Genomic DNA, 22,896 nt, shown 5'->3' on the forward strand with positions numbered 1-22,896 from the left:
CGCTTAAAACGGGTAAACGATCGCGAAACGTGAGGAAGGATCACCTGTCGCGTCACTCCGACCACTCCGACAACTCGTTAGGCGCGAACTATACTAGCGTACGAAAAATTCAAATCCGCGGTGAATTAGTAATAACTTCACACCACGAGTAGAGGCGCTGAGTATCGATAGATTGCGTATTGCATAGGATTTGACCAATTAGGATCAAATAGATAAAGGTGCCTTCGTCCTGATTGGCCAAAGGCCCTCCGTGAAATCTCAATACGATATATCGAACCTCGAATACATAATTTAATGCCTAATTAAATTTTTTTTATTTATTACTGCATCAGATGCGTTACACTGATTACGACATTATAATGATGGCAACGCATGATTAATAAATCTATTTATTATAATTGTAAATAAACTTTAATATTAAGAGAAATGTAAATAAACTTATTTCATTTAATCAGCATTTAATTGTCTTACGATAATTCGCTGTGCCGCAACAATCATATCTTAATAATTATATCTGTGTTCCCCGAATTAATAATACTACATAAGAATTTTTATTTATTTCAAATATCAGCTGTATCACTTGCATATACATACATTTTTATATTTTATTCAGTGTAAAAGTCAAATCGAAAAGAGTATTCCTGTTATAATCCATTTTTATCAATATAAATTAACTTTAATCTTGGTTTGACTTACTTTTTATCTCTTTCTAATTCTTATAGAACTAGAAAGAGATAAAAAATAAGTTAAATTGAGATTAAAGTTAATCTATGTTGAAAGAAATAGACATTAACTCGTATTTAATTATTATTACACTCCAGAAAAAAAAATTTTTGTATGTAATTACATATATAAAATATGTTCATATATGTTTAATTTTCTTTCTCTTGTATAATATATCTCTGTTCATAAAATATACAAGAAAAATGATGGGAGGAAGAATTAAAAAATAATAAAAGGATCATTAGAGATTATACAAGATAAAGAAAATATAGGTACATACATGGACATATTTTATATATAATTAAGAAAAACTTTTCCTCGCATAGAACGTCACAGACGTTCACGCAGGCATTATTTATTTTTTAACGTAATTTCAAGAGATCAATAGATTATCATCAAAAACATAATTTTAAATTTAAAACGTAATACAAATTCATTTTATATAAATTTATTAAATTTGTATATAAAATTTTTTAATCTAAATTTTAATATAAATTTCTAGTACAAATATTATGAGTGCCTTCTTGTGAGACAAACGTACAATGTTAACTATCCAATAATAATTTTTGAAGCCTCGAAAATGTCCATGGTCAACAGTCAATTATTTAACAAAGTATCTACATGTATTCTTGCTAAAAAAAAAAAAGCATCCTAAGATAAAAAATACTATCATCTATATGTCGTGAAGCGTCTGCAGGTGGCTGCATCATCTATTCGATCTAGACAACGGCATCTCTTACAAAACTCGCTCAAACCGCGTCCAAATTTGAACAAATGCCATTGTGATAAAATGCTATTCGAGATCTATATTAGCGACAGCTAAAGTCGTGTCGATAAGTTTTACGGATATATATAATTGTGGATTTTCACGTGACTTATCGTCGATAAATACATATGTTTTACCATGTTTACCATTTGACACAATAGGCCTAATTCGCCCTATTCTTTTTTTACTGAACTTCTTTTGCACGGTTTATCTTTTCTCTTTTTCTTTTCACGTTGGAGAGAAAAAAAGAAAAAAAAAATAGACCGTGCAAGAAGTTCAGCTAAATAGAGGCCTAGGCCTGTTCGTTTTAGCTGAACTTCTTGCACGGTCTATCTTTTCTCTTTCTCTTTTCACGTTGGAGAGAAAAAGAAAAAAAGATGAATCGTGCAAGTCCAGCTATAATAGAACAGGCCTATTTTGACATAATTCCGCGTCCTGCAGGAGCCATTGCAAACTCCTATTGATCGTGCAGGCCTAATTGACCACGCTTCTCGAATTCTTGATTAATTTCATCTCGACAGTATATTTACAATTCTTTTCCCGGTCGTTAACACGCGTTGCATACTTGTGCATAACCTCCAACAAGATTCGTATCATCGGCATATGTCTACGAGGGATCGTAAGATTGTAGGATTGCAAGAGAATCGTATATCACGATTATGGAACAATACATAAAACTATTGTTGGGAGAAGATGGCAACTCGCAGCTTCTGTATCCAGTCTTACTGATCGTTGTGTTTGCTGTTATAGTGCTAGGTAATTACATGTTTATTTACAGTTGTAACGTTGAGAACATATTGTTTTTACTTTATGAACTCAGACATGATTGTTTGATTTACTGTATTTACTGTGCTCTCTAGTATATTTAAAATTGCTGTGACTTGTTTTTTTTTTAACTTGCGAAAAGTATACTCCAATTTTTTAATTTTGTCTTTTAATTTAAATAAGTTTGCACGAATATACATGTACGATTTGTTTTTCTGATAATGTTCGCTGAGTTAACATAAGAAAAAATCCTTTTTTGTACTTGAATTATTTACTGACGTATAATGTTACATCGTTCTCTTACGTATGATGGCGATACTTTAATTGAATGTAATTTGTACAGTTTTATTTGCACTGTGGCGCAGAAGGAAGTCTACAGGCCATATTATCCTTTTAACGGGCCTCAGCGACAGTGGAAAAACATTGATCTATGCGAGATTATTATATTCCAAATATGTCCAGACGTATACATCTATTAAGGAAAATGTAGGGAAGATTACGGTCAACAATGTAAGATTTAAACAACATTTTGTGACATATTTATAATTCTATGCGATTTGTCTACTGTAATTGTCCTCATAAAAACGTTTGCTTAGAGTTCTTTGAGAATAGTGGATATTCCTGGAGACGAACGATTGCGCTACAAGTATTTCGACAAGTACAAATCGTCAGTCAGAGGTCTGATTTATGTGATCGATACGGTGACTATTCAGAAGGAGCTCAGAGATGTGGCTGAGTAAGTATATAATGTAATTTGACAAAATTGACTTAACAGAATGTTTCACATAAATTTCGAGTAAAAATTCGAATATCTACATAATCAATACTTCTTTGCAGGTATCTGTACAATTTATTATCGGATCCCAATATACAAAAGAACATTCCCGTCCTGATATTGTGCAACAAGCAGGATCAAATTTTGGCTAAAGGTTGCACGGTAATAAAAATGCTGTTGGAGAACGAAATAAATGTGCTGCGAATGACAAAAACTAGCCAGTTAGAAGCCACTGACGCGTCGTCAACCAACGTCTTCCTCGGGAAACGGGGAAAGCACTTTGACTTCTCGCATTTGGATTCGCCGGTCCATTTTGCGGAATCGTACGCGTTTACCAGAGGTACTGGACCGTCGGTCGACCTCGAACAGCTTAACGAGTGGTTAAACAAAATCGCAAACCTAATGTAACGCATCCAATCTTACTAAATATAACTTATTGTGTTTACAAGTAACTTTGTGATTACACAGAGAATTCTTTTTATATAAACTCGAAAAAGATCATGTCATCACATTAATATAATAAATATTTATTTAAATACAGTTTATATGTACGATCTTTGTCCTGTGTAAAATATAAATTGCTTCCATAAACTCGGAGATATATAACTGTAGAGCGCGATGTGACCGATCGTTCATGATGTAATGGCATCCGACCGAGTCGGCGCAAATGTTGCCGGCCGTTGCCGTCTTCCGCGCGAGGATCGTATTGTTGAGTGTTGAATGTCCAAGTCGAAGTTTTGCCGCTTGATTCTCCGGCGACTCCGGCGCGCTTAGGCAGTTAGGTTACGTATTGTTCGATTGTTCTGCAAGTCGGCGAATTTCTGTTGATGTATCAAATATCGACATTTCTGCCTGCAAGCGGATACAACGATAGGTAAGGCGGGTAAGGCCAGTAGCCAGAGAATATAACCATCGGGCATCTCGGTACGGGTCCCTTCCCAGTCCCAGCGCCGATCGGCCGAATGTTCTTTTTGGAGCAGATAGTAGCGACATTAATGAGCCGATAGTGAGGACATTCAATCCGTGTATCAGCAAAACAACCGATAATTGACGGTGCGATTTGGAGAAATCTCCACTTAGGGAGTCCTTATTGTCTTTGTCTTATTCTTACTTTTTCACTTTCCAGTTAGATTTATCGTTTATGAGACGCGACTCTAACAAGTCGGTTTTGATTCAATCGCACATCACGTGCTGATGATTTTTCACGCAAACATCTACGGACAAAATGCCAAGAGCACGGATGTTCTCGCGCTCTGTCTTAAATGTTCGTCCAGCCAACATGACGTTGAATTTAGAATGCTCAGAGGAGCCTCTGAACGAAGCTCAGCAGAAGCTAAGAACGAAGCTCAAGGAGGATTCCAATAGAGTAAATTCATCTGCCAATCATTTTTTCCTAATAACATAAATATGTATTATACATCGATCTATTTGCTACCAGGTTGCAGTTATCTTACAAGAGCTGCTTAAAGATGACGGTAAATTAGTATGCCAAGTGGGAAGTGTCAGTGGTTATCAGTATAATAAATTGTAAGTATCGAATTATGGAATAATTATAGATGTAACATCAAATGTAACTACATAGTTATTTAATGTTTGCAGACCTGCAACGCCAACACCTGCTCCAGCAGTAGTTCAGAACAACCCTCAGATTTTAAATGTTGTAAGTATTTTAGTATAAACTTCATTACAATGGAAAGTAATAGAAGATGACATTATTTTTTTCGTATAGAAGCAATACTTTTCTTGTTTACTTTTTAGGCCCAACAAAACAAGAATTCAGCACCAATTAAATTGAATATTGGTAACACGAGTGGACCTCAAGGAAATATCCAGCTAGTAGTTGATCACCGTATGGGAGTTATTTTGGGATCTGTTACACAAACCCAAGGTAGCAAGCAACTTTATTACTTAATTATAGCCGTGGTTTATCGAAGACTACTTAAACATGATTTCAGGCACAACTACTACAACCACATCTGTAGCTTCAACCGTGGCACAGCCTCAACAAGAGAATGTATTATCAATTCCATTTGTACTTCCTTTATTGAAAGTAGATTTTTAACATTAATTACACATTAATATTTTTTCAGTATAAGTACACCAGATCTGGGCGTAGAACAAAAGTTCTTCAAGTGCAACAACCTGATATTATAGAAGAGGTATGATTTTTACAAGTATAAGTTACAAAACTGCGCTGTAACTATAATATACAATATTTGATTTTTACAGCCTGCACCCGCACCCGCACCCACACCCACAGTCACTCGCGTGAAACAAAAGCCTACAGCAACACAGGTTACATCTAGTAAGGGTAATCACATTTTTTTAATTAATATTTTCCATAGAAAGAAAGAAAAGAGAGATAAGAAAATCTTATAACTGATAAAATTAATATAGGCCCTGCAGCTACTACCACGTCTCAAGGTGTGACAAGTGTCAGAATAAAGACTGTCGCTAAACAGACAAATCAATCAAGTGTCAAACCTACAGAACATACCAGTATAGGTGGAATAGCCATCGGCAAAAATACAGGTTAAAACTGTAAACAATGTAATATTATTTTTAGAAATGTTAATATCTGATTTTACTCATTACGAAATTTTTTATAGCCAACGAACAGATTGACGAATCCAAAAAGAACCAGCCTGATAGCAGAGAATTCACGTTTAACAAAACGACTGGTGGCCGAACTTTCCCCTCCTTAGTGGTGGTAGCAAGACCAAATTTACGTAATAAAGACATTCCATCGCCAGTTACACAAAAAGAAAGACAAGCATTAGGTATCCTTTTTTTTACTTTTTTTTTACTACCAACATACAACGATGTAGTGTTAAATGTATATTAATAATCGAAATTTTTCAGATGCTAAAGTTAAGAACGTGCTCATGTTTTCTGCCACAAAATTCGCCGAGTGGTTGATACAACAGGGCTTAGTAAAATCGGAACAATACTGTTTGCAGCACAGTTCGAACTTTCAGAAACCTAAACTCAAGTTAGGAATGTACAGCGATCAGGGAACGTTTCCCTATTCTGGTGGTTACGTTTGGATATCCAGTTGCTGTCCCGATAGATTCGTCTCCGTCTTTTCCGGTTCTATTTTCCAGGGAGCTCATTACACACCCACAGTCTTGTTAAAATTGATTTATCATTGGGCGTGTCAAACTAACGTGCAAAACGTAATCCAATGGGTGAAAGTATCCAATATATACCTAAAAAACTTTTATACAAATCTACGTAGCATTTGCACAGCGGCAGTATGGGATAAAAGTCGTAAGATGGGCGGTAAAAATTCAGTGATACAAGTCGGTGTGATTAGTTTAGGCACGACATCGCAAGATGGACATTTGCGACAGGTGAAACATCTTGATGATATTCTCGTTTCATTAGAAAAGAAGTTTTTTATAATGACGAATTCGGCTCTCGCATTTAGGTGAAAGTCGAAGTTCTTGGCGTTTTAGATCCGACTACGTTGGACATACGCTTACGTGCCTGTGAACCAATGCAGGATGAGGAGAGATCATTTAAAAGACGCTTTAATAATATTCTACACCCTTTGAAAGAGTGGGTCCATACAGACTCGAAAATAATGACCGACTTTACTGTCGACAAAAGCACGTTGCAGGATATGGGCTATAACCACGTTGTGCAATCTGCATTTTCAGAACAGAACCCTAGAAATTTCATGAGCAATTACCATATCATGGAATATCTTAGAAAAATCGTGCCAAGAATGTTTCAGAACACATTAAGTTTACTTAGTAGACAAATGATACAACAGTTCTTAGACGAATTAATATGGAGAGAGATGTATGGCGCTACAGCGGAACGTGCGTTCGACAATATTATACGACATATCTCGGAGCAAACTAAACTCGATTCCAGTAAGTGAGAAATTTCACTGATCACATAACTGATAAGAATATAACAATTTCTGATTGTACGCGTATTCAAAGCCCTATATTATTGGGTAAAAAGATTGTATATTTTTTCAGATGATTCTTTGCTAGATCGCCTATCGAAGGTAGCTGCTAATCCATTTCAAAATTGGTCTTATTCCAATCCAACTAATACGCCAGTTACATCAAAAGATTCAACTCCGGTAACTGACGTAGCATCGTCCCAGAAAACTTTCGAGGCTACTACGACAAGACAAGGCGTGCGCCGAGGGAGGAAACGAATTCATCCTGTGACAACTCCAGAACACGAAATAAAAAGGGTAGCCGTTGATTCTAAGCTCAATAAAGAAAAAGAAGATAAAAGCGAGAAAGACTCGAAAGAGCAAATTCAACTCCAAGAATTATATTATGCCACAATGGAAGGTGATAAGAATCTGATATCAAAGGAAACCAGGGCTTCCTTATATTTCAAGGTTTATTCAAAGTTTTTATACTGTCATACCATTAGCATGTTTCATTATGTCTGATAAATATATTTTTTTCGGCTTAGTGCTTCCTCTGTGCGACAGTAATGAGATCTAATACCGAAGTGATGGAACATATGGTTAGTCATGTACCACCGCAATTGCCAGGTCAATCGGAATTGTCGGTATGCCGATACTGTTGCACCCCGCTTTCGTCGCAACATCAAATGCTTACTCATGTGTCGGAAACACACAGCAATTTTGGTCATTGTGATAATGTCATGGTAGTTTGCGCAATTTGCGAGGAGAAATTTGGTAAGCTAACATTTTCAAATCAACTTATAATCCGTAATTAAGAAAACAAATAAGATATATAATGCGAGGTGATCACATTTGCACATGTTTCCCATTCAGGAAAAAGCAAATCCTTGATCGATCATTTGTCGTCGATGCATTATCCTTCCGAAATGCCGTATAAATGCGAAAGTTGCGGCTATCGTACATCCAGTCATAAGGACGTCATAGATCATTATTATAAAATCCATGAAAAGGGCGAAGGATTGCAATGCCCGTATTGCCTTAAAGTAAGAAAAGAAAAATACCATGAATGTACTTCTCATTCCTGTGTCAATGTTGATTAATGCAACTTTATTATTGTGAAAAGGTAATTCAATTTGTGAACGAGGGCACCCCGAACGCGTCCAACGTTTACGCTTATTTGTCGCACATGCAAAGGCACATCGTAAGAAGAGATCAAGGAAAAGGCAACAAGTGTTCAAGATGCTGTCTCTGGTTCAATAAAAAGAGTTCTCTAACAATACATCAGCGGGAGTTACACGACTGTGTTACTAATCCAAGTAAATATATATTTAAACGTATAGTTAAATATTTAAGCTGTATATATAAAAAGATATAAAAATTCATCCTTACGTATATTCACTGATGTTAGAAGCTCATAGGATATTAAAAACAAAATAAGATTCTTTTTCTTATATACTATCTTTATTACTAACGAATTAATTAACAAGAACATGTTAAAAAATTAATCGAAATTCAACTTACATATCTATTTCATATCAGTTGTATCATTTATTCTTTTTTAATGTACTCTGAATATACGTTCGTATATATTATGTGAAAAGAGATTGCAATTTCTATTATCTAATCAGAAAATAAATATATAGAAGCAGTACCTTATTCTGCCGGCAATAGTGGCATAATGGTCTCCAAACACATACCGGAGGTAATACGATTTTCTGTGGATAGTCCACAACCCGAATTACCACCAGATGAAAAAATACAAAAGTGGAGTACCGGACCAGTTATGGTGAACACTTTCACCAGATATTTATCCTGCCAGGAGTGTGAGGAAGATATTGACGAAGATGAACATTATCCGTAAGTATACTATTTTAAAATAATAACCAATAATCTTGCGATTAATAGCGTAAATAAAAAATTATTTAACGCACAGAGGCGAGCAGCGATGTCAGCAGTGCCGTTACGTCACGTGCTGTTGGCGCGCATTCCAAGAACATCAACAACAAATTCATAATGAACGACCGAAGACCAGTCTGATCGTGCCATCTCCTTTAGTTAACATTCCGTTAGACAAGAAACTACAATGCCCATGTGGTTACACGTCGAACGATGGCAACCGATTAGGTATCATACTTGTGAAGGCTGTAACATTCAGTATTGTAAGCATAAAACTTAATTTTAATTGACATCATATTGCAGCGAAACACTTGATAAAATGTAAAAGATTGTCGGCACATCCCGTTGAAGAATCGGCACCATCTGGTATGCTCGATAGTTTAGGATTAGTTCCAAGAACCGCATCTGAGGTACGACATATTTTCATATTTTTTTTTTTAACTGTCTTAACTCCTTTAATTGTTTACAGGAATCTGATGCACACGAGAAATCCAATTCACGCAATTAGATGCAGCAAAAACGAGAAATGTAATTGCTATTGTGATGAATGACAGCCTTGGCCTTATTAGGCACCCTCGTAATCATCATTATGCTGTACTGAATCTAATATCAGGAAAGACTTCTATTGTTTAAAAGTTGTTTACTAGAGTGTTTATTATTATGAACGCGTTTATATGTTTATTTTTTATTTCTTTCAAAAATAAATGTTATTTTCAAAAACTTCATTTTAATAGGGTGCCTAATAATTTTGGCCAAGGCTTATATAAATAGATATAGATGTACGAGAGATATATATATCATATACTTATATGACTTTTAATATGAAAGCATATATATTGAAACTTTTCGTTTCTATAGTATCTGAACCAGAATTTGATTTTATGAATCCACGAAAAATATAAGTAAACATGGTTTAATTTTTGTACTAATCTCATTTTGGAAATATCAAATATTGAAATATGCATCTCGTCCATTTAAATTAAGCAAAATAACGTTGTTTTATATATTGATACTAATGTGAAATTATATATTATGCCAAATTTCAACACGTGGCAATATTTTTTGCACATAAAAATTATAAATGAAACAAATACCCTATGCTCATTTATAACTAATTTTATCGTATTCATTATATAGTTACACTAAATCAATGTGTTTTAACTATATATATTTTGTGCACAAAAGTTTTCGTATTAAATAAAAGCACTTGCATATTTCGCATTTTATTTTTATCACTTAAGTTCGATGTTTGAGAGCGAGCGTGGCGTAGCAGACAGCGCACTGGTCTGCTAAATCAAAGATCTCAGGTTCGAATCCAGTCCTGGTAGAACCAAAATAAATAGTATCCCTTGTCTCTCCTCCTCGACGGAATGGCAGCCCGTCAGGAGTATCCCTTGCCTCGAAACCCCATCTACCTTGCCGTTCGGATTCGGCGTTAAGCTGTAGGTCCCATGTGCTTGTGTACAACCTGCGTGTGCACCACAAGCACATGACTTTGGGGGAGGCCTAGATCCGACTCGGACTGTTGCGCCATTGAAATGAAATGAATGAGTTCGATGTTTAATTAAGTAAAACTTGAAAGTAAATTTGGTAATTATGAAGTAAATAACAATATAATGGGTTTTATTAAATGTTTATTTAGCAATTATGTTTTCATGTATGAATAAGAAACGTAGCATACATATTCACTTTGTATGTGTGTGGGTATGTGTGTGTTCATATGTGTATGGTCAGAGGTACGAATATATAATACTAACTGACGGGTTAAAATGCACGGAATTCAATTTAAAAACTTGAGGCAAATCGATAATTATTTGCGTGAAGTTAACATACAATAGTCCGTCGTTCTGTACTTATCTTTATATCTATATTCCTAATAAGCTAATAACATTTTTTTGTTCTTTTCTGATATTTTTCATTTTTTTGTATTTTTATTTATTTTTCATGTTGTCTGTTATCAAGTCAACACTAAAGAACGCATTTATTAGCAAGATCTCTTCAATGTTAACTGATTGGGAATTACCAGATATACTATTACTTAGACATACTATCACCTAAGGATATACTATAAAAAAAAAGTTAATAAGTATAGGGCTTATATAACGATAAATAAGATTTATAATAATTCAGTACCTTCAAATTTTGAGTACTTCGAGGGAAATAATGCGTGAAATGTCATTTCTCATATCCGGTAATCAATGTAACGTAATGTTCATGATATTTTTTATTCTTACTATTCTTGGTCAAATTTGCAAAGCTATGCCATCCATACGATAGCAAACGCTGTCCTGAGTAAATTAGTATTCAATTTATTCGAACATATATTTTACCGGAGATAAACATTTTTCGAACGAAGAATTAGACTGCGAAAAGTCAGTTTGGACACCAAAATCTTATTATTCTGTTTTTACTTGATGCTTGCGTAATTTCTTTTTACTTCGTAAATAGGATCGTGAATTATCCATGAAATTATAGAATATAATTGCACATTTCATAAAGAATATCAGTCAATTAACCATAAATAATGTCATTTTTAAACGATAAAACGGAAGCGATCGAAAACTTATTAAATTTTAATGGTACTCGCGTAACGAATATTAGTCTAGATTATACATATTGATAATACTTAAAAATAATAAGCAAATGTACTTATACATATATTACGAAGAATAATGCAGTGATACCCAATCTGCCACAATTAACATTGAGATATATCGATAATAAATTTTCTCTAAAATTTGACAGTTTATCGCCGTGTTCAGTTGTTAAAGTGCGATTATAGATTCTGTCAAATTCTTTCACGTGGGAAGCTTTGTCAGCAGCTTATATGCTCTTATAAGAGTTATTAACATTGTGTTCAAGAGAATGAATCGATATACCCATCGAAAGCCTTTTATGTACGCGTTCTACATATTCGCGACTATAATTTTGTTTTCATCAAGCCTCCTTCAATTTAACGCCGAGGTTTTTCTGCATTCGATAATCGATAATCATTTGATATAAATTCTCTTCAAAATTTGCAAATCTCCCAATTTGTGGCTAATAAGAAAAATTATATAGCAAAACTTAAAATATAAAAGAAAAATATATATGTCGTTTTCCAGAATTTTCCAATTGTCCCTTTTTCGGAATTTTACCTTATACTTGGTTTATGGTAGTACCTGTAATAAGATATAACGAAAATAAATATAACAAAATACAAATAATTGCATCTGAAATCATATAAACTCACGAGAAAGTGAAGAGAAAGTGGTTAGCAAACGAAAAGCGAGTTGATTAAGTAATCAAGTAGTATAAAAAAATAATCGCAGAGCTGAGAAACTTCAGTATCTCTTCTCTCGAATCAATACCTGCGCGTTAAATTTGAGAGAGGCACAACTGCTTGCCGATTACTCGATGGCATAGAGCATGTAGAGATTGCCAGCGTCACTGCCTGGCGGTACCAAGGCATGAGTTGGCGGCAGGACCGTGAAGCCCAAGAACATGAAGGTACGAACCAGCATTGCTAGACCATAACAACAGAACGATTTAGACGGTGAGTCTTTCTCGTCTTCGACGCAAAAGTCTTCGACATTCGTGCCGAAGAACGGCAAGCGACAAGTACCTCGATCTGATCTATCTTTGCGAAGGCAAACAATGATATTGGTGCAGCGCAGTGTTTCCTCAGCGTATTCTAGGAGCGAGACAAAGCCCTCTTTTGATCCTTCGGGCAGAAGGCAGCTTGGTACGCGAATGTATAGACAGCGGCGCCATGCTACGGTCTCCCACTCGACGGACGTACTCTCGGTCAAGTGGAGAGTGAACGTTAGACGCAATGGTTCGTTGCTTCTCACAGCTTTCAACAATTCATCCTCCTATACGTCGTGACAAAGGAAAATATGGATAATTAGAATTTGGCTCTAGTCTATCGGGAGAGCACACATTATTTCGTATTCGCGGTCGTAAGTTATCGTTTCTGGTTTCTGAGGATCCATTTTAAGCGTGGAAAATACGTACTTGCACAATGTGGGAGCTCACAGAGAGCTGACTCTGCTTGATCCCCACGCCGCGGCTCTCTGTGTTGACTGTGGATACAGACAATGCGGCATGGGGCACATCAGGACCACCACAGAGGCCCCACGCCCAGCGTTATACAGTAGTGCTGTTGCAGCCTGGAGCCTTCCTCTAGGCTCTCGTCCATGCATTTACTAGACATTTCACTGCAATGTACATTTTAATTATTAGAAGCAAATCATAAATCTTATATCGATAATACATCAACATTTAAAGAGACTTTATCATTCTTTTAATAAATAACAATGTTATTTACTTATGACTATTTTATTGATGTGCAAGGATGTGTGCAAGCATGATTGAGGATTGCGATAAAGGGAAAAAAAAGGACGATAATAAATTATTAAACTATCGATACGTAAATATTTGTTTCTTCAGCGAATGTATAAACGTTCGAAATAAGGCGTTGTTTTCTTTAAAGAGAGGCTGACGTATTTGAAGCATAAACACAGTGGGTACTGCCAAGAATTTTGAGATTCTTGATGGAACGCTTATGTAAGTTCAGGATGCATTTAACTCCCCTCCAGGGCAAGGTTAATCGGCTTATCGATGCTGAGATATACCGCGAATCACAGCATTTGATCTTACTAAATGTTTATTAATAACAAGTGATCGAAGTACACAACCGATCAAGTAGCTGTCATCATCACCGAATTATCATTGATAACCATTTCCGGCAGATTGTCTCGAGAATGTGCGTATAAAAAAAACAGTCACAGCTAAGATATGTCTACCTTGGCATTTCAGCGGAGAAGTTTCAGCGAGAGATATAGTGAACGGTGGGGAAGTTTTCGCTGATGATACGACGTTTTGTCCGAGCCGCGGTCTATCGCGGTGAAGCCGTTCGGGGAAAACCAGAGCGGAATCCACGGTTAAAGGGAAAATGAGCGACTGCCGCACCAGACAACCGACGTATGCGATTTATAAGGTATACGCGTTACCGGGCGTATTGTCGGCCGCGTATCGACGTCATTTAAACGGGCGTCCCGCCAAACAAATAACGCATGTTTCGCGAAGAGAAATATGTATAACCGGTTGGTCTGCTTCTACATTTACAACGCATTTGGCCGGACAACGCTCTCCTCGGCGCTAAATATTTTACAATTTTACCTCGCCTTGACATTAGGAAATATTGAGCTGACGTAAAGCGTAAATATGTACCTGCGTGTAAATCTGTACCTGCAACACTTTGTAAATGAGATTAAATTGTTTGACGCGCAATTTATAAATAATTTGCTGCTACGCTTATGCGCGTGTAGTAACAAGCAAGGCAAATAATCCATATAAAAGTAATAATACTGATGAGGGTTTATATCTCACAGTCGTTACATGTTATCACGTCGCCTCGAGCAATGGCGTAAGAATATTTATAATTTATGTGATCAATATCATATCTTATACTTTGAATAACGATAATTCGTGATAAATTATCAGAACGGAGGGAAAGAGATAATATTTCGAAACGCTATCAATATTTAAAATATTTTTCTTGCTTAGTATTTGAAATACTGATTTTAATCGCGTAATATCATGCGAGATTATGGTTCAAACTGCGATTATGAAGATCTATATTGATGACTGATTACGTTCTTATTGACAATCAATCTCATTGTCAATTAACATCAATATAGCACGCACATTTAACTAACGAACGGGGATTTCATTACGTATTTATCCGCGTTATATAATTGGCTGTAGAATTCTAAACAACGAGAATCGAGTGTGTTCTACGATATCCTGCATGAACTCCGATCTAAAAATGACGCAACGATAAATTTCATAGAGCCTTCGATTATAAAATTAGTATCGAACATATACTGGATGAGTCTTTAACGGAAATCGGGGATATGATTAGAAGCGGATTCCAAGTTCAAATGTTATCGATACGCAGAACGTGACAATAGGTTATCTATTTACGTTTAAACGTTTCATATAGCGCGATAATACGCATCATTCGTTGCTATATGTCAGAATGTAATAAGAGACCGCGCATGCTTGGTTCGGTTTCTTCGATATCTAATTGGCAAAAGGGAGATATATATACGTTTGTATTTCGCAGAAAGAAGGAGCTCGCCGCAGAAAGAAAGACAACTGATTGTGAGACCAGAATAATTCTAGAATAATTCGCCTTCGTGCTCCGCGACACTCCGCGCAGCAACGACCTTGCGCGTTCCAGCACGTGTCTCCGCTTCGCGTTTTATTAACCGTTCTGGAAGCTTCTCGGAACCGATTGGCAAATTTAATTAGAGAGATGTACAGGCCTCTTGCATGTCATCCAATTGTATTCTTCCACGGGGACAAAGTGTTTTCGACGCGATGATATTACCCACTCGCAATCAGCCGTTTAGCGTAGCGACTCGTCTTAAAGTGGATAACGTCGAACGAGCGAAGAAACCTTACGACGTCACCTGAAAATGCTTGCATTCGTGTTTATTGACACATTGCTTCAAGCTGATTAACTTCAAAAAATGGACTTGGAATTGAGGACTCGTCCGAGAATTAGTCACTAAAGTTAACGTCGAAAGTAATCACCAAACGCAAAAAAAAAAAAACAAGAATGTAGATGCGAATATTTCAAAGTTCACATTGCTCGATACATACATATTATTGCACAAACGAGAAATGACTCGTCCTTTAATTACGAGTGAGTAAGATAATGTTCAATTATCGGTAAGTAAATATTTATCTTATCACACAGAACGGTTGATAATGCAGCTAAAAATAGGTCACAGTACTTTGTATACGATTAGGGATCTTAAAAACGCAAAATGTGACGAATAATATCACGAAAGAATCCTCAAAATTTTCAATTGCTTTTAATAATGTATATCAATAAGAGAGCGAAAAAATAAATAAGAATAATATGGCCGAATATTTCTCGACTTATTTACTTCACTCATTCGTCTTATTTTTATTTCGAAAAATTAAAATTAAATAATTTATTTCTTTGAAAATTATCGAAATTATAAGGATCACGAATGCACAAACTGCACACGATGCAAGATATATATAGTAATTCGTTCACGGCAAAAAATAGAAGGCTACGAGACAGATTTTTATCCATTGTCCGCAATATCACCGCGATACGACGGGTTTATAATTTCATAGCGAGAGTCACGTACGCGTTATTATCGCCTTCGAGAAATATGATCGAGCAAAATGATCCCGCGAGTTCCTCTCTTTATTCGTTTCAATCGCTATCGCTGGATTTAGGACAATCGTCAATAAATTTCCACCGCTCTCCCAGCTGGCAGAAATCACGTTTCGTTCGCGAAAGATGTAACCGTGAGATAAAGCGGCATTGCTGGTCGCATATCGATTGGCTCGGAGGCACGAGGCAACCTGACGCTGTAAAAGAAAGCACAAAGCCAATGTCGCTGCTCTAACGGCGCATTGCCCGTTTCACGCAAAGTGAACACGATCGTAAACTGCTAAGAGAGTGAATCACAGATATTGACCAACCTCGTTCATTTTCCTTAACGATAACAGATTTCTCTTATCTCAAAATAATTCGAAACGATTTCTTTTTTTTACAACGATTGTGTGGACAGTCTTACAGTTTCCTTTCGAAATTTTCAAGGTACCTCCTGCACTTTATACGGAAATAATCGTGTAATCGCTCTCTGTTCCACGTACGGAACGCTCGCTCTCGTTGGAAGCACGAATGGAGCAGCTGAAAAAAATTCAGGCCCGGATGCAACTGCGAACGCGCGTACATCTGTTTCTCCACGCAGAGCGCTCGAAAAAATCGTTACGTCACGCCTGATTGTTGTTGCTAATTATTGCGACAGAGCTCATATGCGAGTCCTGCTGTAAAAAAGGACAGATGGTGACAAGTATGTATGGTCTAAAAGCATTCCCAGTTTACAGTCGAATTATTATATTAATATATACAGCGTACCATTCGTTAACCGCGAAACCGTGTTGCGGAGATCGTAAATAATGAGGCTGCAAATTTAAACACGTGCAGATCATGTGTTTTGCATCGACATATTCATTCATTTCTCTTAAAAAAAAAAAAAAGAGCCTTAGATAGCTGATTAGGTAGCTAATTGGACAGTTGATTAGATAAGTAAGGCGACGGTGCGAAGTAAGCGTAATCTTTGTTTACGAATTTCAACACTTCAGAAGATGCGTATCTCGCACAGAAAACTTGGCTACGTGATTCCGGGGCTGATTAAATGCCGTCCGACATCGAAGATAGAAACGAGATCACGTAAAATTAATCGCGAGGAACGTCCTCAGGGCGGGGAAGAGCTCCTACGTTTCTGGCCGGTTACGACCGGCCGTTTTCACGTTTAGATTTAATCAGGAGCTATCCGCCAGGTCGTCCCACGCATTCGAAATGTAGAAAGTTCTCTGGCTGTGAGTTAGGCGACTGAACACTGCGTGTCGCAAGCGCTTTCATTTAGATAAGCATTTTCGAGAGGTGAACACATTATTTCTAAAAATCTGATATCTCAAATTGATATCCTGGATCAATAAAAGATATCGTAGACAACGCCTGGTTTCCTCACGAGAGTGGTCGACTCAGAGATCGGTATTCATACTCCGATCTTAAAGTCGAATTTAAGATCGTCGTTAAATCTAATCTTAAACAATCTTAAGATTCCAGCCAATGAGATGATCGTATAGCGATCTATCGTACCTAATAAGATCTTAGATACGAGATCGGACCATGAACACCGTCCTTACACAGAACAAAAGGAGTGTCAAATCAACACTTACATATTCGTACATACGCAACAATCTATAATCTTGAAATGAGATTATATTGCGTTAAACGAAAAAAAATACGTGTTTTAACGAAGTCATTTATATAGTTAGACGAAGTTTTATATAGTTCATATAAGAAAAAAAAGTTAAAATAAAAAATTGAAATTAATATAACATAGATTGTTGCTTATATACGAGTATATAAATTATTTGGCATTTCTTTTTGTCTGTGTAATCCCAGAGTCCCGGATTCAATCCCGGATCCTTCTCCTACGTATGTCCTGGTTTTGTACGAGGTCGGTCGGAGAGTTGAAGGTCGCGAGGCGGAGTATGACGTGAACGGTCGTCTAATTTCGAGAACCCATAGGTCTGTTCCTTTTTTAGCTGAACTTCTCGCACCGTTTACTCCAACGCGGGGAGAGAAAAAAAAGAGGAAAGCCGAGCGGTGCGAGAAGTTCAGCTAAAAAACAACAAACATATTTCCATTATTATTATATTCCAAGAGTTTTGTATTTGCGACTATCGCAAACCGACAAGTCATCCTTTATAATATTGACATCACGTGACATCGATAACCCTGTCGTTCTCCTCTGAGCGCGATCGCAAATATTTATCCGTCAGGCACAACGTGTGTCCGGTTTGAAAAAGGATCCGTTTAAAAACTCACGGCCCCAGGCCGATTGCCTAAGGCCTAACGGAACAGCTGATGGAGGCAACGTCACCAATCCCGCTAACAAGTAGGTAATACCGTAATACGCGGAACGGATTTTTAACGGGTCCGTCACGTGGCCGCGACGGAATTGACGGAATCGACCTCGCGCTGTACGCTCGCGTGGAGATACCGATTCTCCGGAGAACGTCTCTACGCGACAGGTTCCCGTTGACTCGAGTGTCTCATCCGGTCGCATTCTTTCCAGCGATTCGATGACGACCGATCGTATGGCCGACAATACGTGCCCCTGGCGCGATAAAGCAGTCTCGTATTTCGATCCGCCTGGCGAATAGAACGCAACAACGACAATGGTTACGTGACACAGGATCGCGGACGGTTCACGAACGGGAGGCGAGAGGCGAGGGAAAAAAGGGACCGACGGAAAAACGGAGGGTTTAAAAAAAAAGAGAGGAAAAGAAAAACACGGGATCGGAGGACGCGACGTGCAAAATGGCGACTCGCAGGGAAGGCGAGGGCAAAAATGGCGCAGTTACGTGTACTCCGCTTATACTCACCAATTACTGGAAATTAAACTCGGCATTGTCGGCTTTTTACTACTTTCACTATTACTTAACGACAGACTGGAGTTAATACTCATACTTCTTTCTTCGTAAAATTTTGGCGGCTTTAAGTGCACTGCTCCAACACGAAATGTTCGCTGGAGTAGCGATCGGCGACGACGGGAACTGATTGCGGCGGCTTTCGATAACACACCCAGAGTGCACAAAAGACCTCAGCGACCCTCGCTCGACAATATCCGAAGCGACACTGCTGGAAGTGGTGGGAGTCGCGGTCGACTTCATGGCGTACAGAGCGCTGGCTATCTGGGCCACGTGACCACCGGGGCCACCTGGCCTGCGAATCAAAACGCGCGATAAACTCCCACGTGCAAGCGCATGCGCTATACTTCGAACCCAGAACCGCGGAAAGTTCGAAAATCAACTTTGACCTGGACTTGATCATCAAATCGACGTCTATTTCGTAGTACTCACCTAAACTGAGCAAGCTGAGGCATCTATGACTATGTTTACACAGCGATTTACAACCGGTTTAATAACTACCGCATGCTATTTGACTCCAAAATTTTCTTCTTTTGATCACAATGATCATTTTAGATGAATTGTTTTTGGTACTTAAACTACAACTTTTAGATATATGTATATACCTTAGGGGTAAAGAATCGTATTTCCAGTTTTTGTCAAAATGGAGTTGGCACATTTTTCAATATAACAGGAGCTTAAATTGTATAATGGTAAAGCATCTTATGTCTATTATTATTAGTTCCTTAGATACAATGTTTAGAAAAAGTATTGAAAATTTTTATAGTGTTTAATTTTTAAACCAGGCACAGCATGTTATTGGCAGTCGTACCTACTATAAAATATGCGAATTAAATTACTATTAAAAATTTAATAAACCAAGTTGCTATTTTTATTTTATATAAAAAAAAATGTATTATTTTCCTATTTAAAACTTTAAACTTCATTTTCTCTGAATTAATACTAGAGATCCTTTACTTCTAAGGTACAGATGTATATTGTACAGCAAAGATTGATTCAGATGTTCAGAGTATCCAAGTAGATTCATATTTAAATGATTATTAAACTAGATTATAAGCCGTTGTGACGTAGTCTATGATAGAAAACCTAGAATCTCTTGCAGCTGATAACACGATTACGTCCGACGATCACAACTGTACGAACTGTGCTCCTGCTTTACTTACAAAAGACACTGTTGAAGTTTCACAACGAATTCTTCGAGCAATTTTTCTTTTTATTCATCGCAATGTACAATAATCTTTTCTTGCGCATTTCGGAGACATAAATACGCTCATGCTTAAATAAATAAAGTGGATACTCTCCGCGCACTTTTTCTAGGGCATGTAACAGTAGATGTGGAAGATTCCCGAACATACATTTTTTAACTACACAGAAGATGTATTGAACTCGATGGGAGAGGGAGAAAAGTACGTGGCCCATTAAGTGTATTGGCGTAAATCGAAATGCTCGGCCCTCGCCCTCAAAGGCCGGGCGTCGGTTTCTCAAAGTCTATCTTACAAGAATTTGGAATGTCCGCGGAATTCAGAATGTCTCGCTGAATGATCGCACAATAGGCATATGTCCTACTATCGATATCACTAAATGCTCGTAAATCGGAGTATACGTCAAGGCACAATGCGCTAGATTGTTCTTTACCTACCATTGTTTAACTAATTTAGACTCTTATATAAAAGGGACTAACCTTCTTCCCATGGTACGTAATAAAATAGTGTTCACATTAGGGGTTCCCTCGAGATAAATCGCCATATAGGTACATATGCTATGATATGATACTTCAAAAATAAAACGCTTCAACAGATTCGATGGATAAATGGCAAAGTAAACGATAAACACTCTCTTATGTGCGATTAAGTAGCTGGATTTAGCCGCACATAACCTGGCGGACAAAATCTTCGTAGTTGATATTACCCTGTGAATCTTCGTGACCCGCCAGTAACGTTTCCACTTCCTCGTCGCTGAGCTTCTCGCCTGTAATGGTACGCACGATGAAAATTCTGCGCAACGCACATTCTCTCCAGGAAATTGAAACGTTTATAATGTTTACCGAGCGTCGTCAGAAGGTGTCGCAACTCCGCGGAAGATATGAAACCGTTTCCATCCTTGTCGAAGTGACGTAGGCCCTCGATAAAGTCATCCGCCGTGTCGGAGGTACGGGACTTGCTGATCGCCTGGTAGATTGGCAAAAATACCTCGAAGCTGATACGCTCGTCCGGTTTATGCTGATGAGTGAACTTCTTCACGTCCGACTCGGTAGGATTTTGACCGAGGGCGCGTAACGCGTCACCGATTTGGGACACGTGGATCTTGCCGTCCCCGCGGCTGTCAAACAACTGAAACGCCTCCTGGAATTCTACAGCAGTACACTTGCTTTAAATCACTTTCAAGCGCTTGATTCGTGTCTTACACATAAAAATAGACTCAAGGACAGAGAGAGAACAAATTATGAACGCCGTAAGTTTAAAGAAAAATATAAGTAGAACAAAGAGTTTGTAATTCTTCCTTAGAAAATACGTTATAATTAAATTATCTACTGCAGGGCGCCACCCAACCCATAGGACTGTTTACCATCCATAGATGACATCATTCTATTAGCCAGCTCCTGATAGCTATAGCCGTACATCTTGGCACTTTTGTGTGGAGAGAAACGAGACTATCGCTTAGCGGCTCTGCTGTAACAACACGAACAACGCCAGAACACCGGGAACGTCTTAAATCCGTCAATTCCTAAGCGCGCCTTACGTCAACAATGCACATGATTCGCGAGAGAGTAAAACAAGAATAATCGGTAAGTCTCGCCGGGGAAGACGAGAACGCGATTAAATTCTCCACAAACGCCCGGGGGCAGCGGCTGTGGCTTGCTTTCAAATACCGAACCATAAAAGGCAGTCCTCGATAAGTGCGCGCGCGCGTCGGGGCCGGGGGTGCGTCTAAAAAGGCGAGGATACTCTTGACCTGAATTAAAAGCCCGGGGAGAAGAGCGCGGCGCGGCGCGACGTGGACCATCAGGCCGCCTCGCTCCCTCACTCGCTCGTTCGTTCGTTCGTTCGCAATCGCGAGCCTCTCTCGGTCCCGCCGCCGTTACACAGTCGCCTGTCGCCCTCCACTTACCGGCCAGCTGATCCTCGGAGTAAGACGCCTGCGAACATACGCACGTAGCGGACTCGTTTAGACGCATGCTCGTCGTACGCCAGCCCGACTCGACAACACACGCTTCTGCATCGCGCGCGCAAAAAAAAAAAAAAACGGACTCCCCGCGGATACTCACCATCGTCGGATGCTCCTTTCCGGGAACGGGCACGGCGGCGACGGGGAATGACGGGCGGCGACGTCACGCACGGATCCAGGCGGTGCCCGGCGAGTCACACAGGCTTTTCGGTCGCGCAGCGAGGATCGGGATCGGAACGCACCACCTCGTTTTCGCCAACAACGGTGACGTAGACGTAGGCGGAAGTGAGTCACGATCGCGAGTCCCCCCTTTTTCCTTTGTTTTTTTTTTTCCCCAGGTCGACCCCGAATCTCGCGGATCTCCTTGCCCGTGCTTCGTGCAATCGCCGCGCGATCGTGCGAGCGTTACAGAACCTCCGACATCGCTTTGACAGATTGACAGAGCCTGACGCTTGCGATTTTCGCTCGATCTCTCGCGCTTCACGTTCGCGCAGGCGACTGCGAAATTCTCATTGTGGCGCCATCCATCGATCGTGCTCGTCGGCATCGTTGGCGTGGGCGTGACACCTGGCGGTGGAACAGCGAATCACGTTCATCTCTTTCATTTGCGATCGGACTTGAATTCGATTTCAAATGAAACGAGTTTTCGATACATCGAATAAAATTTCGAACGAGGAGAGTAATTAATTTAATTTTATGTTTAATTAGTAGTTTGAAAAGTTGCGCGTATATACAATAGATTTTATTGTATAATTAAAAAAAAAAAGTGGAAATAGGAATAGAAAGAACAAAATTCTATAATTACGGATAGGAGAAAATATAGAAAGAGATGAATTAGAAAAAAAGTGTACAAGTGCAGCTGAA

General features: G+C 38.4%; 3 protein-coding genes and 2 long non-coding RNA genes across 11 annotated transcripts; 3 read left to right on the top strand and 2 right to left on the bottom strand.

Annotated features, from left to right (window-relative positions):
* The first annotated feature begins 1,681 nt into the window (after positions 1 to 1,681).
* Positions 1,682 to 3,569, top strand: Srprbeta (signal recognition particle receptor beta). Its single transcript, XM_071699751.1, has 4 exons — positions 1,682 to 2,245; positions 2,598 to 2,764; positions 2,851 to 2,990; positions 3,092 to 3,569. Exons 1-4 carry the CDS (start codon positions 2,149 to 2,151, stop codon positions 3,435 to 3,437), a joined length of 750 nt encoding a protein of 249 aa, XP_071555852.1. The 5' UTR covers positions 1,682 to 2,148; the 3' UTR covers positions 3,438 to 3,569.
* A 178-nt stretch (positions 3,570 to 3,747) lies between these two features.
* On the top strand, positions 3,748 to 10,047 carry Row (relative of woc). 6 transcript variants are annotated; one of them, XM_071699725.1, is made up of 20 exons: positions 3,748 to 4,082; positions 4,156 to 4,395; positions 4,468 to 4,556; positions 4,629 to 4,689; positions 4,788 to 4,917; positions 4,985 to 5,043; positions 5,120 to 5,188; positions 5,259 to 5,340; positions 5,427 to 5,561; positions 5,639 to 5,809; positions 5,892 to 6,382; positions 6,460 to 6,910; positions 7,022 to 7,398; positions 7,476 to 7,704; positions 7,804 to 7,973; positions 8,054 to 8,246; positions 8,559 to 8,787; positions 8,864 to 9,054; positions 9,130 to 9,192; positions 9,296 to 10,047. In XM_071699725.1, exons 2-20 carry the CDS (start codon positions 4,255 to 4,257, stop codon positions 9,301 to 9,303), a joined length of 3,339 nt encoding a protein of 1,112 aa, XP_071555826.1. In that variant the 5' UTR covers positions 3,748 to 4,082; positions 4,156 to 4,254; the 3' UTR covers positions 9,304 to 10,047. The 6 variants fall into 6 exon arrangements, with proteins under 6 accessions (XP_071555826.1, XP_071555810.1, XP_071555793.1 ...); XM_071699709.1 differs by having other exon boundaries at positions 5,259 to 5,334; positions 9,130 to 9,236; XM_071699692.1 differs by having other exon boundaries at positions 4,160 to 4,395; positions 9,130 to 9,236.
* A 2,141-nt stretch (positions 10,048 to 12,188) lies between these two features.
* LOC139769034 (uncharacterized) lies at positions 12,189 to 19,094 on the bottom strand. Its single transcript, XR_011717474.1, has 4 exons — positions 18,823 to 19,094; positions 12,823 to 13,025; positions 12,431 to 12,680; positions 12,189 to 12,331 (listed from the first exon to the last, which is right to left on the bottom strand). It is a non-coding gene; the product is annotated as an uncharacterized lncRNA (long non-coding RNA).
* LOC139769040 (uncharacterized) lies at positions 18,212 to 20,259 on the top strand. Its single transcript, XR_011717476.1, has 2 exons — positions 18,212 to 18,332; positions 18,513 to 20,259. It is a non-coding gene; the product is annotated as an uncharacterized lncRNA (long non-coding RNA).
* Mlc-c (Myosin light chain cytoplasmic) lies at positions 20,060 to 22,517 on the bottom strand. 2 transcript variants are annotated; one of them, XM_071699762.1, is made up of 4 exons: positions 22,133 to 22,517; positions 21,976 to 22,003; positions 20,912 to 21,217; positions 20,060 to 20,835 (listed from the first exon to the last, which is right to left on the bottom strand). In XM_071699762.1, exons 1-4 carry the CDS (start codon positions 22,133 to 22,135, stop codon positions 20,729 to 20,731), a joined length of 444 nt encoding a protein of 147 aa, XP_071555863.1. In that variant the 5' UTR covers positions 22,136 to 22,517; the 3' UTR covers positions 20,060 to 20,728. The 2 variants fall into 2 exon arrangements, with proteins under 2 accessions (XP_071555863.1, XP_071555872.1); XM_071699771.1 differs by lacking the exons at positions 21,976 to 22,003; positions 22,133 to 22,517 and adding an exon at positions 21,433 to 21,955.
* Positions 22,518 to 22,896: the final 379 nt, after the last annotated feature.

This window comes from Temnothorax nylanderi, unplaced genomic scaffold (assembly GCF_030848795.1).
Source record: "Temnothorax nylanderi isolate EJ_2023f unplaced genomic scaffold, tnyl_v1.0 TNYL_tig0002_pilon, whole genome shotgun sequence".
NCBI lineage: Eukaryota > Metazoa > Arthropoda > Insecta > Hymenoptera > Formicidae > Temnothorax > Temnothorax nylanderi.